The sequence below is a fragment of the Chrysemys picta genome, chromosome 7, assembly GCF_011386835.1.
Source record: "Chrysemys picta bellii isolate R12L10 chromosome 7, ASM1138683v2, whole genome shotgun sequence".
NCBI classification, from domain to species: Eukaryota; Metazoa; Chordata; order Testudines; family Emydidae; genus Chrysemys; species Chrysemys picta.
This window is the reverse complement of record NC_088797.1, coordinates 30,064,377-30,083,202: the sequence shown is the minus strand read 5'-3', so window position 1 is coordinate 30,083,202 and position 18,826 is coordinate 30,064,377. Positions and strand designations below refer to the sequence as shown.

The following is an 18,826-nucleotide window of genomic DNA, read 5'->3' as shown; positions in this document are numbered from 1 at the left end:
AATTGGCGCGGGAAATAGCAGGCCCGTTAGCGATAATATTTAATGAATCTGTAAACTCGGGGGTGGTCCCGTTAGACTGGAGAATAGCTAATGTGGTTCCTATTTTCAAGAAAGGGAAAAAAAGTGATCCGGGTAACTACAGGCCTGTTAGTCTAACATCTGTAGTGTGCAAGGTGTTAGAGAAAATTCTGAAAGAGAAACTAGTTGAGGACCTGGAGGGTAGTGGCAATTGCGATAAATTACAACATGGTTTTACAAAGGGCAGATCGTGCCAAACGAATCTGATCTCCTTCTTTGAGAAAGTAACGGATTTATTAGATAAGGGAAATGCGGTGGACCTAATATACCTGGATTTCAGTAAAGCGTTTGATACTGTACCCCATGAGGAATTATTGGTTAAACTGAAAAACATGGGGATCGATATGAAAATCCAGAAGTGGATAAGGAATTGGTTACTGGGGAGAAAGCAGCGGGTTGTATTAAAGGGTGAACTGTCGGGCAGGATGACTATGAGTCGACAATGTGACGTGGCGGTGAAAAAAGCCAATGCGGTCTTGGGATGCATTAGGCGAGGTATATCTAGTAGGGATAAGGAGGTCCTGCTTCCGTTGTACAAGGCGCTGGTGAGACCTCATTTGGAGTACTGTGTGCAGTTCTGGTCTCCCATGTTTAAAAAAGATGAACTCAAACTGGAACGGGTGCAGAGAAGGGCCACTAGGATGATCAGAGGAATGGAAAAGCAGTCGTACGAAAGGAGACTAGAGGAGCTTGGGTTGTTTAGTCTGACAAAGCGAAGGCTGAGAGGGGATATGATTGCTATCTTTAAATATATTAGAGGGATTAATACAAGGGAGGGAGAAGAATTATTCCAGCTTAGTACTAACGTGGATACCAGAACGAATGGATACAAACTGGCCGTGGGGAAGTTCAGACTTGAAATTAGACGAAGGTTTCTGACCGTCAGAGGGGTGAAATATTGGAACGGCCTACCGAGGGAAACGGTGGGGGCGACGGACCTGTCCGGTTTTAAGATAAAGTTAGATAAGTTTATGGAGGGAATGGTTTAATGGTAAAACATAGTAGTCAAGGAAAGCCAAGCAATGGTGGGTAAATAGTATAATGGCTAACGGGGTCGGGCTGGAGACTCTTGCCTATATGCTCGGGGTCTTACTGATCGCCACATTTGGGGTCGGGAAGGAATTTTCCTCCAGGGCAGATTGGCTGAGCCTCTGGAGGTTTTTCGCCTTCCTCCGCAGCATGGGGCAGGAATCTCTAGCAGGAGGGTCTCTGCCGATTGCAGTCACTAAAAACAGGATTGGGGACTTCAACAGCAGAGTCCAGGGAAGGGGTAGGGACGGTTTTATGGCCTGCAGCATGCAGGGGGTCAGACCAGATGATCATAATGGTCCCTTCTGACCTTAAAGTCTATGAGTCTATGAGTCTATGAGTCAATGAACCCCTGTTTGCCATCTCGAGGCCCAGTTCTGGGCAGGCAACACCCCTGAATCCTCTGGGTGGCCCTGGAACCCCACCCTGGTTGCTGCTGGCTCCACCCGGCAGAAGGGTTATGTAGAAGTGACTTAGGCCTTGTCTACATTGGCACTTTCCTCGTTAAAACTTTTGTCATTCAGGGGTGTGAAAAAAATACCGCCGAACGACAAAAGTTGTAACGATGAAAAGTGCCAGTGTCGATAGCGCTTCGTCAGTGGGTGATGCTCTCTTGGCGATGCAGCTACCGCCCCTCATTGGGGCTGGTTTCATTTTGTCACCAGGAGAGGGAGGGCAGGCTGGGCTTGCCACAGAGCAGTTGTAGCAGGACTACCACTGTCTAGGTTCAGCTTCCAGCCCTTGGAGCTTTTAAAGGTACAGCAATTTTCACTCTCCCTTCCACCAGTGCGGAGGGATTTGAACCCATCAGTGGTAGTACTGGAAGTCACTAGGCTATCATTAATCTATGGGGCCAGGAGAAATACTTTCCCCACATGCCATTATCCTTGGGAACTCATGGCTACAAGATATCAAGGCCAAGTACTTGGATTCAGAAAGGGAGTGGACAGTTCTGTGAGTAACTAGAACAAGCGAGTTCCAGGAGATTTACCACATTTTGAAGTGGGTTGGATCTAAAGCTGACGGCTTTGGGCCATGAACCCCCAACCTCTAAATTATCCCATCACTGCTGCAGCTCAGCTATTGCGGACAGGCTACTGGGCGCAAACCTCAATGTAAATGCCTTGCCTTGGAGTGATTGACTCCAGTGAGTTACTGGGGATGTTCACACCAGGGCGTGCCCATTGGCACTGCTGCACCAGGGGCTCAGACCAGTTGAGCCCCATCAGTGGGGTAACAGCAGGGCAAATTGACACGAGTGGACGCATGACCTGGGTATGTCGTGCTTGCAAACGCCAGATCCCAGCGGGGTGGGGAGAAATGTTCGGTGACTGGCTCCGAGCCTTGTCCCCTGTGTGGGTATGTGAAGTGCCCAGAGCCTCACAGGAGCCACTGAAGGAGAAGGCCTGATGTTCCTTGATCTGTGTTCTGCACTAATAATAAATGATGAACCCAGTGCCTGAGCTGCATTTTCTGCCTGGGGCCGGAGACCCCCCAAAACAAAGGGGTGCTGCTTTGCAGCTTTAAAGTGGACTTTCCATGGGTAAGGAGGAAGTGAAACGAAATTGAGGGCACTTCCCTCCCTTAGACTCCTCAGCTATGCTCACCCCGTTAGTTCCAAGCTCTGGTTCTCTGCCTGCTTTGACAGAGTCATAGACTGTGAGGCCAGCAGGGCCCACTGTGATCACCCAGTCTGACCTCCTGTGTCACAGGCCTTAGGACTGCCCTGAAGTGATTCCTGGTTGAATTACAACACGTACTTCAGACAGAAATCCAAACTTGATTTAAAAATGGCCAGAGAATCTGCCCCACGCCCTGGGAAGTTGTTCCAATGGTTAATTCCCCCCCACTACTAAAAATTATTTCCAGTCTGTGTTTTGTCTAGGTTCAGCTTCCAGCCCTTGGAGCTTTTAAAGGTACAGCAATTTTCACTCCCCCTCCCACCAGTGCGGAGGGATTTGAACCCATCAGTGGTAGTACTGGAAGTCACTAATCTAGCCTTAATCTACAGGGCCAGGATTAATATTTTCCCCACATGCCATTATCCTTGGGAACTCATGGCTACAAGATACCAAGGCCAAGTACTTGGATTCAGAAAGGGAGTGGACGGTTCTGTGGGTAACGAGAACAAGCGAGTTCCAGGAGATTTACCACATTTTGAAGTGGGTTGTATCTAAAGCTGACGGCTTTGGGCCATGAACCCTCAACCGCTAAATTATCCCATCACTGCTGCAGCTCAACTATTGGGGACTGGCTACTGGGCGCAAACCTCAGTGTAAATGCCTTGCCTTGGAGTGATTGACTCCAGTGAGTTACTGGGGACGTTCACACCAGCGTGTGCCCATTGGCGCAGGTGTACTGGGGGCTAACAGCAGTTGAGCCCCATCAGTGGGGTAACAGCAGGGCAAATTGACACGAGTGGACGCGTGGCCTGGGTATGTCGTGCATGCAAATGCCAGATCCCAGCAGGGTGGGGGGAAATGTTCGGTGACTGGCTCCTAGCCTTGTCCCCTGTGTGAGTATGTGAAGTGCCCAGAGCCTCACAGGAGACACGGAAGGACAAGGCTTTTGTGTCTGCGGGGAGGGGACGGTTTTTTTGGAGCCAAGCAAATTGGGAATTTGGACATAAGTGTGTGGGGGGAGGGTAAGAGGCAGATGGAGCAATGAAAAATAACCAGCCATTGAGCCGACCATAGTGAGATGCTGCAGTAAAGTGGTTTATTGCTACTAGTGAAGCAGGTCCAAGACCCAGCGGTAACAGAAAGAGCCCAGAGGCTCCAGTTTTGGCATTAATCAGGGATTAGAAATCAGTCCGGAAGCAGAGGAATTGGTTGATTTCCAACCCCAGTTTGGATTCAAGACACTGATCGCCCATCACGTGCTGGGAATAAGGCTGGGGGAGTAGAGAAAAGAAGTGCAAGACGGAGCCGGCCTGTCTCCTGTGAAACTTTGTTAGTGGAGCAGATGATGTGTTCATGGGGCTCAGTGACAGCCAGAATTGCAGCGAAAGTCTATCTGTGTCCTCTTGAGCCAGGGCTGAGACCAGATCTGGAAGTTACAGCGCACTTTCTAGGGGAGGAATGAAGCACATTAGAATGGGGGTGACTCTCAGAGGGGTTCCCAGTAAAACCCAGCTGTCCTCTTCCCCCCCAACCTCACAGCCTGACCATGGGCAAGTCACATGTCTCCGTGCCTCAGTTTTCCCACTGGTAAAAAGGACGGGGGGAGGAGGGAGGCAGTGAAGCTAAAGTCATTACTGTGTGTAGTGGCGAGATGCTGTGGATTTGTGGGGGATAAAATCATCTGAAGCTAACTGATCTCAGTGTCCAGTACATCCACACCCCTGTATTTCGTGTGTTTATCCTCACACACCCCCTGGGCGGCAGGGCAGTGCTTCTAGTCCCATTCTACAGATGGGGAAACCAAGGCACAGAGCGAGGAATCGACTGGCCCAGGCTCGCACAGGGAGTCTGGCAGAGCAGGGAATAAAACCCAGCTTCCCTGGGTCGCAGGTAAGTGACCTCCCCACTCCCCATCCTTGTGACTCTGCCATGCCCAGCAGTTCCTTGCCCCTGCCCCAGAATCAGGTCCCAGCTCAGGCAATGCCAGGTTTTAACCTCCCTCCCATTCTGTGCCCAGCAGTTCCTGCTATTTACCCTCCAGTTCGATACACAAAGAGCCGGCTGGTATTGGAGGTGGATTGGGCTGGGAAAGCAGCAAGGGCAGGAATAGCAAAGGGCTCCAGGCTACCTCCCTCTGCGCCACACCAAGCAAATCCCCCACTCCCCTTCTAATCTGCGCCTTCTCCAAGGCCAGCAGAGGTTGTTTGGTTTCAATCGGGTCGCAATAGATTCTGGCTGAGCTGCCTCCCGCCCCTACTGCAGTGTGGAATTGGGGCAGGGCTGGGCCCTGCTAGTTAGGAGCGGATGATGATGATGATACAGTTTTACAGGGTTTAGACACAACGGAAACATTTCCCTTTGCTCTGTCGATGTTCTCAAACGCAGCACCCTGCCCAGAGCGGATCCAGGACCCCACAGCCAGAGCAACAGTGAGTGTGAGCTAGGGTGACCAGATCGCGGGGGGGGTGACGTGGGGGGGGGCGTGGCGGGGGGCGGGGCCAAAAAAAAAAAAAAACAACCTTCCTCCGCAAGTGCGGGGCCAGGCGGCGGCTGTTCTCCCCCCGGGGCAGCGGGACTCGGGAGCAGCCGCTGCTGCAGCTCCCACTGCCGCGGGGGAGGAAGCGGCCATGGGGCTCCGCGGCTGCGGCTCTGGCGCCCCCGAACCCCCCGAGCCGGGGCCTGCTGCGGGGACCCAGCAGGCCCCAGCCCCCCCGTCCCGCAGGGGAACGAACGGGGCTGGGCGGCCGATGCCTCCGCCCCGGGGCCGCCGCGGGATAGCACCAGCTGGGCAGCCCAGACGTGCCTAGCCAGGGGCTGGGCCCAGCGTACGCGCTGCTGCAGGCCCCGGCTCGGGGGGTTCGGGGGCGCCAGAGCCGCCGAGCGCCATGGCCGCTTCCTCCCCCGTCGCCTGGCCCCGCGGGTCGCCCCCCTCCTCTCCCAACCACCCAACTGAGTCCTGCCTGCTCGGGGCCAGGCCGGACTGTTACTCACCCCGGCCCCGCGCTTCCCCTGCGTCTCCCCGGCCTCCCTCCAGCACTTGCGGAGGGAGGGGGAATGGTGAGCCCGGGGAAGAGGCGGGGATTCGGGGAGGGAGCCAATCGGGGGAGGAGGGGGCGGAGTCGGGGCGGGGGGGGGGGGCGCGAGCACTTCCGGGCTCGAGGCTCGGGGCATTTCCTTGTTTGTCCGGTTGTCCCGACCGCACGTCGGTCGGGACGCGGGACAAACAAGGAAATATCGGGACGGTCCCGATAAAATCGGGACGTCTGGTCACCCTAGTGTGAGCCCCTCCCTGGTCTGGACTCCACCCAGTGCCAGGCATGAGGGGACCCCCCCACCCCGATCTCACTGGTGGGGGCGTGGCTTTAAATAATTGTCTCAGAAAATCAATTCTTGGCAAACCGAACTGGTGCCCCAAACCCAGGAGCTGAACCCCGAATAGGCCCAGTCCCGTCCTCTCACCTTTTGCTGGGATGGGGGTGGCAGGGGGCACTTGTTAGGATCCACATCACCTTGGTTTTTCGTGCACAGTGTCTCCACCAGCTCCATGGTCAGATATAGCATGATCCCGGACACAACCTGGAGGGAGATTGAGGAGCCCGCCTTAGGGATGAGTCCCAGCGCGATCCCCTAGCTCTGCCCCCCACCCCTGAATACCAGGAAATATGAGGGGCTGAGCTCTGAGCCTCCCCATGGCCACACGCTGTCTCCTAGGCCGTGTCCAAGCAAAGGCAGTTCTGGGGGGGGTCAGTCTGTCCCACTGGGGCTATGATCCGGGTTCAAAGCCCTTTGCAGGCATCAGGGGATTTGCTCCCAGCGCCCTGGGGCATTAGCGCCCATCCCCATATCACAGAGCAAGGAGCAGGGAATGAGGGGAAAGGGCAAAGTCAGCCAAAGGGCCTCCCCCTGGGGCCTCAGCTAGGGAAGCCTTGGGCTGGGTTTTCAGTGCTGTTGGGGCAGCGGGACACTGAGGTACCAGCCTCATTGTCCACCCCCACTGCGGGTCCCAGCTATACATCCCCTTCCCCCCAGGTCCAAGCCCCACCAGATCCCTTCCACCCGCACCCTGCAGCCTTACCGCAACTCTGCCCCCTGGATCCCAGCCCCACCAGACCCCTCATTTCGGGTTGCACCCACAGTACCCACAGCCTTACTCCCCTCACCTGCCCCCTGTAACACCTGAATCCACTCACCTGTCTCTGGGCGCTCAGCACCTGCAGCCCCTTGCTGTAGTATATGCAATTATTGCGGTCGTTGTAGGTCTTTACGGCTACTTGTGCCGCCTGCTGGACTTCTGGGTCTGACACTGGCACATTGTGCAGCCCCCCAGGAATAGAGGCCCCCAGAGTGAGGGGAACCCCCAGGAGGAGCAGCAAGCAAAGCCAGGGACCTGCCACTGCTGCAGGGAACGCCATGGCTGAGAGTGGCCAGAGCTGGGGATGGGGTGCTAAGATATAGGCAGGGGGCCCCACCCCCTGGGATGGCCCCACCCACATGGGGAGGAGCCATGCTCCTGATGGCCGCACCCAGAGGAGGTAGAAAAATGTCACCCTACATTACATAAGACCCAAGTATAGATGGGAAATAAACCCTCAGGGCTTGATTCAGCCAGGGGAAAAGGGCCTTTATGGGACAGGCCATCCCAGAATTCCCCATTACATGGGGCATTTCTTGCACCTTCCTCTGAAGCAACTGGCAATGGCCACTGTCACAGACGGGATGCTAGGCTAGATGGGCCCATTGTTCTAAATGGGTGTGGCCAGTCCTGGGAGAGCCCCGCCCCCAGTAGAAAGCCCCACGTACAGCAGCTGGAGAAACATCCCCTCACAGGGAGCCCTGCTAGCTGCCGGATGGAGCCCTGCCCCTTGGGGTCTGCCCTGCCTCAGAGAAAAAGGCCAGCCCTCAGCTACATTTAGGGTGACGAGACAGCAAGTGTGAAAAATCGAGACGGGGCTGGGGATTAAGAGCCTATATAAGAAAAAGACCCCAAAATCAGGACTGTCCCTATAAAATTGGGACATCTGGTTACCCTAGCTAAATTCCCCTGTTGGTCAGCTAGTAGTTGGGCAATGGGCACCAATTGATCTATTTTCCTTTGTCCCAAATCCATAGTATTTATGGACAAGGGAGGGACGGGTGCAAAGAGACTGGTTGCCAGGGCCTCCCATTTGGTGTTGTCTGCCATGGCCTGTGTAACATTCTCAATCTACACATGTGGCCATAGGGCCTGGGTCCCAATCGGAGTCAGAGAGGTGAGGGTCAGACAGAATCCATCCGGGCTCCCCTGGCATGGTGCTGTCCCCACAGAAAGGTGGTGGTATCCCAGAGCACATGCTATGTCCCCAAGCTGTACCCCCTCCTTCACTCTCTCTTTAATGACTGGTCAGGCCTAACCTCCCTCACTTGTGGTCAGGTTTATTTGTGCCCAATTTCACCCCGTTCCCCATGAGGATTTGGGGGATCTGTCTGTACAAATTATGAATTTTGGTTCATATTATGGAGTGGCTCTTATGAAAACTGCTGTACCATGAATGCCCGTCCTGATGCATAACCCTGTGCACTCCCAGCCGGAGAGAGAGCAGGTCTTGCCCACGCTGAGGACAATGGAGAGTTCTTAGCTTTGATCCCAGAATAGTTATGCTAATGAGTGGGCATCCTAGGGGAAACTGCTTGTACCCATCCTCTCTGAGGGGAGGGGGTTTAGGGGCCGTGAGTTGTTACCAACCCACAGAGCAAAGGAAGCCAGGTGTTGGGAGGGGTATGTAGAGAGAGTCACATGGGGAACTTGAGGTTTGTCCCACAGGATGCCTGGCAAGAGGAAGGAACGGGTGGGTCAGACTGGCCAAGGGAGGCATGCTGGGGAAGCAGCCTCCATGAGGAGAAGCAGCCCTGAATGTAGGGCTGTATGAGGCAGGGGACTCCACCTGCCTGCTTGGACACAGATGATCCCCCCAAGACCTCCCCAGGGAAGGGGGGACTTGCACAGGGCTTTGGGATTCGGAGGTTTGTTGTGTCCTGTCGGGTCTGGGCTCTTTGTGCTCTGCCTGTTAAGTACAAGAGAGCCGCAGGGTGGGAGGCTGGGCAAAGCGTGCGCATGTTAAACAGCTGCCATGGGCCTCCTGAGAGAGCTAAGCGGTATCCAGGAGGCTCCCACCTTGGGCTGGGTCTTGGGACAGAGCAGACTGACGGGTCCGTGCTGTACAGGCCATAGTTGAATTGTGGCCTGAGTAACTGTGGTTGGCCAAATGTCCACGTTAGCGTTACTGAGACATGCTTGAAGTAGCTTTTTGGGATGCAGGGCAAAAGGTTATTAGGCTGAGGTCACTGACCCCACCTTTTCACGTACACACCCAGTGTCAGTAACTCACTGTCATGAAGATGTGCTGAAATGACCAATCGTGTAATGCTGATGGGCATTCAGGACATACAGAACATTAAGTCACTTATGTCCGGTTTAAGCAGAAGTGTGCTACCAAGTCCTCCTCATGTGGGCCGCTCACATGTCCTGCTTACAAAGACAGTGTCTCTGTGTGATCACCAAAGGGTTTTGCACAAAAATGTCCCTCTCAGACTGGAATCTTCTACTATGACCTCAGATTGAAATTCCAATTTATTGGTGCAAATGGGCTTGAGTCAACTTGCTGGAATCGCCAGTATTGCCAACCCCAAAACTCATGAGCCAGGCTCACCAAAAATCATGAGATTGTTTTTACATAATCTCATGATTTTAAAGCCAATCAATTTGGGGTTCTTTTTATTTGCCTTCTGTTTTCGGGTGCACGGGGGGCACATTTTGAAGCTTTTGATACAGCCATGAGGGCTAGAAACGTATTTTTCTTTAAGAATGAAGGTGAAGTCATCACATCGCCACTTGACTTCAGGAGCTGGGGCTTTAAGGAAAACAATAATTATCATGAGACTCAAGGCAAAATCATGAGTTGGCAACACTGAATCTCTAATTGGACCAGAGTGGTCCCTAAGGTGGAGCAAGGGAACAGAGATGCCCACAAAAGGTGTTAACCTTGTGGAAGGAAAGCGGGGGCTCCCTCACACCAGTGACACCTGAAGCCCTTCCCTGAACTAACCATCCAGAGAAGACGTGAAGAAATCTGACCATCAGCTAAACGCAGCCTGAAGCTACAACTAACGGCAGGTCTGCACTTAAAATGCTGCATCGGCGCAGTTGCACCAATGCAGCTGCTCCACTCCAGCATTATAATGAAGACGGTCCTGCGCCGACCGGAGAGAGCTCCCCCGTCAGCGTTGTTAATCACCTCCCCGAGAGGCAGTACCTATGTTGACGGGTCTTGCTGACATAGCGCTGTCTACACGGGGCTTAGGTTGGTGTAACTATGTCACTCAGGAGTGCGGAGTTTTCAGTAGTTATACCGATCTAGGTCTGCAGTGTAGACCAGAATTAAGGCTATGTCTACTCTTAAGACACAAGAGCAGCATAGCTGTGCCACTGCTGCGCTTCAGTGTAGACGCTACCTATGCTGACGGGAGGGGTTCTCCCATTGGCATAGGTAATCCAGCTCCCTGAGAGGCAGTGGCTAGGTGGATGGAAGAATTCTGCTGTTGATCTAGGGCGGTCTAAACTGGGGATGAGAGTGGCTTCACTATGCTGCTCAGGAGTTTGGTTTTTTCACACCCCTCAGCAATACAGCTGGGTTGACCTACCGTTTTAGTAGACCAGGCCTTAGGCGTACAGCGACTTCACTAAAGCGCTACAGTGGCTCAGCTACATCTGTGCATCTGCGCCAATGCAGGGCTTTAAGTGTAGCCCTGCCCCTGGAGCAACCCTTCCTTAAAACAAAGGCCAGACGTGGCGTCAGTGTTTAGCAGACTCTTAGCTCAGTTGAGTAGCTTCACAGCAAGGCGTTCCTGTTCTCCCTTAGCTTTCCTGGGAAGTGCTGAAGTAATTCTTGTGGTTACCTTCTACATTGACGTAATGACTCATTGTAATGATTGATGATTAGAGAAATTGACTCACTGATTTACTGACTGAATTTCAATTGTAACCTTGCATTGTCTGGTGTTCTATTCGGATTAGTTTAGGGAAATTAGATGTAAGCAGGATCTAAAGGAACGGAATGAATTCTCGCCTGACAGCTAGCTGGGAGAAGGAGAAACTTCCAGAGCAAACTATTTACATGAACACACCTACTCTGCTTAGATAGCCAGCAGATAGAGCGGCGTTGCTCAAAATAATCAACTTTGGCTGGTGTTGTCCTTCAAATCACTTTAGTGCTGAACGCAGTGAAATGCTGTTACCAATGTTGTTGGTATTATTGTATGAATACAGGGAAGGACTGCTTAACCTGTCCCAAATGAATGGGGTCACCCTCAGGTGAAAGGACATCATTAAGCCAGGGGCTCGAATGCCAGAGCCTTGTGAATGTAAGAGGGATGAGGACAGGTGCTCTAGCAGGAGGTTCTCCCCAGACTGGTTTAACCTGTTCCTTCCCTTTACTGTTCAAAGAAAGAGCTAAATAAGCTTCATTACGAGCCTCTTTGTTGTTTGAAATGCTCAATCAGAGCTGAAATCAGTTGTGGTGGGACTGTATTTCTGCCCAGCTTGCTAAGAGCTAAACATCACTGAGGGTATGTCTACACTACGAAATTAGTTCGAATTTATAGAAGCCGGTTTTATAGAAATCAGTTGTATACAGCCGATTGTGTGTGTCCCCACATAAAATGCTCTAAGTGCTCTAGTCGGCGGACCGCGTCCACAGTACCGAGGCTAGCGTCGACTTCTGGAGCATTGCACTATGGGTAGCTATCCCACAGCTATCCCACAGTTCCCGCAGTCTCCGCCGCCCATTGGAATTCTGGGTTGAGATCCCAATGCCCGGATGATGCAAAACAGTGTCACGGGAGGTTCTGGATACATGTCGTCAGGCCCCTCCCCCTCCGTCACAGCAACGGCAGACAATAGATTCGCGCCTTTCTACCTGGATTACCTGTGCAGACAACATACCATGGCAAGCATGGAGCCCGCTCAGGTCCCCGGCACCATATGTCATCTGTGTACCAGCAGACGTGGTACTGCATTGCTACACAGCAGCAGCAGCTAACTGCCTTTTGGCGGTAGACGGTGCAGCAGACTGGTAGCCTTCATCGGCAATCTGGGTGCTGGCAGCTGTGGGGCTGGCAGCCGTAGGGCTGCATTGCACCAGCCCCTTGCCTTTTGGCAGTAGATGATATATTACGACTGGTAACCGTCCTATTACAAGTTGGGTCATCGCACATTAGCAGAATCCTCCCTGAGCAGCAGATTGTGCAATAGGCCTGAAGGCCATCGTAATACACTGCCAAGCACCCAGTATTTGCTGCCAAGCACCCAGAAAGATGCCGAATACCTGTACGCCATGTCGTCACTCGGCCCGCCCTCCCTCCTTCCCCTGGTCCGTCAGATACTAGTTTCGCGCCTTTTTTCAGACCAGGCGCCACAGCTAGCACTGGGATCATGGAGCCCGCTCAGATCACCGCGGCAATTTTGAGCACTATGAACACCACGCGCATTGTCCTGGAGTATATGCAGAGCCAGGACATGCCAAGGCGAAACTCAGACCAGCCGAGGAGGCGATTGCAGCGCGGCGAAGAGAGTGATGAGGAAATTGACATGGACATAGACCTCTCACAAGGCACAGGCCCCAGCAATGTGGAAATCATGGTGTCACCGGGGCAGGTTCATGGCGTGGAACGCCGATTCTGGGCACGGGAAACAAGCACAGACTGGTGGGACCGCATCGTGCTGCAGGTGTGGGACGATTCCCAGTGGCTGCGAAACTTTCGCATGCGTAAGGGCACTTTCATGGAACTTTGTGACTTGCTTTCCCCTGCCCTGAAACGCCAGGATACCAGGATGAGAGCAGCCCTCACAGTTGAGAAGCGAGTGGCGATAGCCCTGTGGAAGCTTGCAATGCCAGACAGCTACCGGTCAGTCGGGAATCAATTTGGAGTGGGCAAATCTATGGTGGGGGCTGCTGTGATCCAAGTTGCCAGGGCAATGAAAGACCTGGTGATATCAAGGGTAGTGACTCTGGGCAACGTGCAGGCAATAGTGGATGGTTTTGCTGAAATGGGATTCCCAAACTGTGGTGGGGCCATAGACGGAACCCATATCCCTATCTTGGCACCGGAGCACCAAGCCACCGAGAACATAAACCGCAAGGGGTACTTTTCAATGCTGCTGCAAGCCCTGGTGGATCACAAGGGACGTTTCACCAACATCAACGTGGGATGGCCGGGAAAGGTACATGATGCTCGCGTCTTCAGGAACTCTGGTCTGTTTCGAAAGCTGGAGGAAGGGACTTTCTTCCCGGACCAGAAAGTAACCGTTGGGGATGTTGAAATGCCTATCGTGATCCTTGGGGACCCAGCCTACCCCTTAATGCCATGGCTCATGAAGCCGTACACAGGCAGCCTGGACAGGAGTCAGGACCTGTTCAACTACAGGCTGAGCAAGTGCCGAATGGTGGTGGAATGTACATTTGGACGTTTAAAAGCGCACTGGCGCAGCTTACTGACTCGCTCAGACCTCAGTGAAAAGAATATCCCCATTGTTATTGCTGCTTGCTGTGCGCTCCACAATATCTGTGAGAGTAAGGGGGAGACATTTATGGCGGGGTGGGAGGTTGAGGCAACTCGCCTGGCCGCTGATTACGCGCAGCCAGACACCAGGGCGGTTAGAGGAGCACAGCAGGGCGCGGTGCGCATCAGAGAAGCTTTGAAAATGAGTTTTGTGACTGGCCAGGCTACGGTGTGAAACTTCTGTTTGTTTCTCCTTGATGAACCCTCCAACCCCCCCCCCGACCCGGTTCACTCTACTTCCCTGTAAACCAACCACCCCACCCCACCCTCCCCTCCCCAATTCGAGCACTGCTTGCAGAGGCAATAAAGTCATTGTTTTTTCACATTCATGCATTTTTTATTAGTTCCTCACAGAAGTAGGGGGATAATTGCCAAGGTAGCCTGGGATGGGTGGGGGAGGAGGGATGGAAAAGGACTGCATTTTAAAACTTTAACTCTTATTGAAGGCCAGCCTTCTGATGCTTGGGCGATCATCTGGGGTGGAGTGACTGGGTGGCCGGAGGCCCCCCCCACCGTGTTCTTGGGCGTCTGGGTGAGGAGGCTATGGAACTTGGGGAGGAGGGCTGTTGGTTAAACAGGGGCTGTAGCGGCGGTCTCTGCTCCTGCTGCCTTTCCTGCAGCTCAACCATACGCTCGAGCATATCAGTTTGATGCTCCTGCAGACGGAGCATTGACTCTTGCCATCTGTCTGCAAGCTGACGCCACCTATCATCTTCAGCCCGCCACTTGCTCTTTTCATCCCGCCATTCAGCCCGCCACCTCTCCTCTCGTTCATATTGTGCTTTTCTCATGGCCGACATTGACTGCCTCCACGCATTCTGCTGTGCTCTATCAGCGTGGGAGGACATCTGCAGCGCCGTGAACATATCGTCCCTCGTCCTACGTTTTCTCTTTCTAATGTTCACTAGCCTCTGCGAAGAAGAAACATTTGCAGCTGGTGGAGGAGAAGGGAGAGGTGGTTAAAAAAGACACATTTTAGAGAACAATGGGTACACGGTCATTACAAGGTCGCATTTTTCCTCTGCCTGCCGGTTTGGTATGAGAGATCACTCACGCAGTGCCCCAGGCAACATATTTCGGCTTGCAGGCAGCCATGGTAAGCCACAGTCTTTTGGCTTTTTTAACCTTCTTAACATGCGGGAAAGGTTGCAAACAGCAGCGCATTTCCCATATCAAGGATGAATTGGGTTGGCCATTTAAAATGGGTTTTCAATGTAAAAGGAGGGGCTGCAGTTTCTGGGTTAACATGCGGCACAAACCCAAGTAAACCACCCCCCCCCCACACACACACGATTCTCTGGGATGATCACTTCACCCATCCCCCCACCGCGTGGTTAACAGCGGGGAACATTTCTGTTCAGAAGAGCAGGAACGGGCACCTCTGAATGTCCCCCTTAATAAAATCACCCCATTTCAACCAGGTGATCGTGAATGATATCACTCTCCTGAGGATAACAAAGAGAGATAAGGAATGGATATTGTCTGCATGCCAGCAAACACCGGGACCATACGCTGCCATGCTTTGTTATGCAATGATTCCAGACTATGTGCTACTGGCCTGGCGTGGTGAAGTGTCCTACCATGGCGGACGGGATAAGGCAGCCCTCCCCAGAAACCTTTTGCAAAGGCTTTGGGAGTACATGAAGGAGAGCTTTCTGGAGATGTCCCTGGAGGATTTCCGCTCCATCCCCATACACGTTAACAGACTTTTCCAGTAGATGTACTGGTCGCGATTGCCAGGGCAAATTAATCCTTAAACACGCTTGCTTTTAAACCATGTGTAATATTTACAAATATTTACAAAGGTACACTCACCAGAGGTCTCCTGTGTGCCCTGAGGGTCTTGGGTGAGTTCGGGGGTTACTGGTTCCAGGTCCAGGGTCACAAACATATCCTGGCTGTTGGGGAAACTGGTTTCTCCGCTTCCTTGCTGCTGTGAGCTACCTACAGTACCTCCATCCTCATCTTCCTCGTTCCCCGAACCGTCTTCCCTGTGTATTTCTCCATTGACGGAGTCATAGCACACGGTTGGGGTAGTGGAGGCTGCACCCCCTAGAATGGCATGCAGCTCCGCGTAGAAGCGGCAAGTTTGCGGCTCTGCCCCGGACTTTCCGTTTGCTTCTCTGGCTTTGTGGTAAGCTTGCCGTAGCTCCTTAACTTTCACACGGCACTGCTGTGTGTCCCTGTTATGGCCCCGGTCCTTCATGGCCTTGGAGACCTTTTCTAATACTTTGCCATTTCTTTTACTGCTACGGAGTTCAGCTAGCACTGATTCATCTCCCCATATGGCGAGCAGATCCCGTACCTCCCGTTCGGTCCATGCTGGAGCTCTTTTGCGATCCTGGGACTCCATCACAGTTACCTGTGCTGATGAGCTCTGCGTGGTCACCTGTGCTCTCCACGCTGGGCAAACAGGAAATGAAATTCAAACATTCGCGGATCTTTTCCTGTCTACCTGGTCAGTGCATCTGAGTTGAGAGTGCTGTCCAGAGCGGTCACAATGAAGCACTGTGGGATAGCTCCTGGAGGCCAATAACGTCGAATTCCGTCCACACTACCCCAATTCCGACCCGCAAAGGCCGATTTTATCGCTAATCCCCTCGTCGAAGGTGGTGTAAAGAAACCGGTTTAAAGGGACCTTTAAGTCGAAAGAAAGGGCTTCGTTGTGTGGACGTGTCCAGGCTTAATTTGATTTAACGCTGCTAAAGTCGACCTAAACCCGTAGTGTAGACCAGGCCTGAGAGCTGAAATCACTGTGAGATGGAGCAGTGTTTCTGCCCAGCCTGCAAAGATGTGAAAATTACTAAGGGTATGTCTCCACTACAAATTAGGTTGATTTTATAGAAGTTGATTTTTATACAGTCAATTGTGTGTGTCCCCACTAAGTGCATTAAGTCGGTGGAGTGCGTCCACAGTACTGAGGCTAGCATCGACTTTTGGAGCATTGCATTGTGGGTAGCTGTCCCACAGGCTCCGCCTCGCGTTGAGCTCCCAATGCCTGATAGGGCAAAAACATTGTTGCGGGTGGTTCTGGGTACATGTTGTCAGGCCCACCTCCCTCCCTCCCTCCGTGAAAGCAACGGCAAACAATAGTTTCTCGCGTTTTTTCCTGGGTTACCCGTGCAGATGACATACCATGGCAAGCATGGTATCCCGCTCAGCTCACTGTCGCCATAGGTCTCATGGGTGCTGCTGGCAGACGCGGTACTGCATTGCTACATAGTGACATCTCCTTGCCTTGCCTTGCTGGTGACAGACGGTGCAGTTCGACTGCTAACCGTCGTCGTCGTCTCGTGGGTGCTCCTGGCCAACCTCGGTGAGGTTGGTCAGGGGCGCCTGGGCAGACATGGGAGTGACTCCAGGTCATTCTCTTCTTTAAGTTTCGTCTAATGGAGATTCAGTCCTGCTTGGAATATCATGCGAGCTGGAGGCTTTTGCCTCAGGCTGCTCTCCCAGCCGGCAGCACTGCGCGGTTGCACCTACCCCAGCCTACCCCTTGCTTCCCATGGCTCATGAAGCCTGGACAGTAGTAAGGAGCAGTCCAACTACAGGCTGAGCAAGTGCAGAATGGTGGTAGAATGTGCCTTTGGACGTTTAAAAGCTCTCTGGCGCTGTTTGCTGACTAGGCTGTTTGTGATTAGACGAGCACAGCAAGGTGCGCTGCGCATCAGAGGCTTTGAAAACCAGTTTCATGAGTGGCCAGGCTTCGGTGTGACAGTGACAGTTGTGTGTGTTTCTCCTTGATGCAAACTCGCCCCCTTTGTTGATTTTAATTCCCTGTAAGCCAACCCTGTAAGCCATGTCGCCAGTCGCCCCTCCTGCCTCCCTCCGTGAAAGCAACAGCAAACAATAATTTCTCGACTTTTTTCCTGAGTTACCCGTGCAGACGCCATACCACGGCAAGCATGGAGCCCGCTCAGCTCACCACGGCAGTTATGAGCACTGTAAACACCATGCGCATTATCCTGCAGTATATGCAGCACCAGAAACTTCAAAAGCAGGCGAGGAGACGACGGCAGCGCGGTGACGAGAGTGATAAGGACATGGACACAGACTTCTCTCAAAGCACGGACCCTGGCAATTTGGACATCATGGTGATAATGGGGCAGGTTCATGCTGCGGAACGCCGATTCTGGGCCCGGGAAACAAGCACAGACTGGTGGGACCGCGTAGTATTGCAGGTCTGGGATGATTCCTTTCGCATGCGTAAGGGCACTTTCATGGAACTTTGTGACTTGCTTTCCCCTGCCCTGAAGTGCAAGAATACTAAGATGAAAGCAGCCCTCACAGTTCACAAGCGAGTGGTGATATCCCTCTGGAAGCTTGCAAAGCCAGACAGCTACCGGTCAGTCGGGAATCAATTTGGAGTGGGCAAATCTATTGTGGGGGCTGCTGTGATCCAAGTAGCCAACGTGATCACTGAGCTGCTGCTATCAAGGGTAGCGACTCTGGGAAATGTGCAGATCATAGTGGATGGCTTTGCTGCAATGGGATTTCCTAACTGTGGTGAGGCGATAGACGGAACGCATATCCCTATCTTGGGACCGGAGCACCAAGGCAGCCAGTACATAAACCGAAAGTGGTACTTTTCAATGTACTGCAAGCATTGGTGGATCACAAGGGACATTTCACCAACATCAACGTGGGATGGCCGGGAAAGGTACATGACACTCGCATCTTTAGGGACTCTGGTCTGTGTGAACGGCTGTAGCAAGGGACTTACTTTCCAGACCAGAAAATAGCCGTTGGGGATGTTGAAATGCCTATAGTTATCCTTGGGTACCCAGCCTACCCCTTAATGCTATGGCTCATGAAGCCATACACAGACAGCCTGGACAGTAGTCAGGAGATGTTCAACTATAGGCTGAGCAAGTGCAGAATGGTGATAGAATGTGCATTTGGACATTTAAAAGCGCGCTGGTGCGGTTTACTGACTCGGTTAGACCACAGCGAAACCAATATTCCCATCATAATTACTGCTTGCTGTGTGCTCCACAATATCTGTGAGAGTAAGGGGGAGACATTTATGGTGGGGTGGGAGGTTGAGGCAAATCGCCTGGCCGCTGATTACGCACAGCCAGATACCAGGGCGGTTAGAAGAGCACAGCAGGGTGTGCTGTGCATCAGAGAAGCTTTGAAAACCAGTTTCATGACTGCCCAGGCTACGGTGTGAAAGTTCTGTTTGTTTCTTCTTGATGAAAACCCGCCCCCTTGGTTCACTCTACTTCCCTGTAAGCCAACCGCCCTCCCCTCACCCCTTTGATCACTGCTTGCAGAGGCAATAAAGTCATTGTTTCAAATTCATGCATTCTTTATTACTTCGTCACACAAATGGGGGGATAACTGCCAAGGTAGCCCAGGAGGGGTGGGGGAGGAGGGAAGAACCGGGTGGGGTGGTGGAGGAGGGGAGGAGGGAAGGACAAGGCCACACTGCACTTCAAAACTTATTGAATGCCAGCTTTCTGTTGCTTGGGAAGTCCTCTGGGGTGGAGTGGTTGGGTGCC

The 18,826-nt window shown here is 52.8% G+C and overlaps 2 protein-coding genes across 2 annotated transcripts; both read right to left on the bottom strand.

Moving 5' to 3' along the window:
- Nucleotides 1-3,736: 3,736 nt before the first annotated feature.
- On the bottom strand, nucleotides 3,737-7,366 carry LOC135972171 (cystatin-like). The gene is made up of 3 exons (XM_065551099.1): nucleotides 6,920-7,366; nucleotides 6,189-6,305; nucleotides 3,737-4,176 (listed from the first exon to the last, which is right to left on the bottom strand). Exons 1-3 carry the CDS (start codon nucleotides 7,220-7,222, stop codon nucleotides 4,090-4,092), a joined length of 507 nt encoding a protein of 168 aa, XP_065407171.1. The 5' UTR covers nucleotides 7,223-7,366; the 3' UTR covers nucleotides 3,737-4,089.
- Nucleotides 7,367-13,624: 6,258 nt separating this feature from the next.
- LOC135972579 (uncharacterized) lies at nucleotides 13,625-18,616 on the bottom strand. The gene is made up of 2 exons (XM_065551098.1): nucleotides 15,138-18,616; nucleotides 13,625-14,256 (listed from the first exon to the last, which is right to left on the bottom strand). Exons 1-2 carry the CDS (start codon nucleotides 15,673-15,675, stop codon nucleotides 13,793-13,795), a joined length of 1,002 nt encoding a protein of 333 aa, XP_065407170.1. The 5' UTR covers nucleotides 15,676-18,616; the 3' UTR covers nucleotides 13,625-13,792.
- Nucleotides 18,617-18,826: the final 210 nt, after the last annotated feature.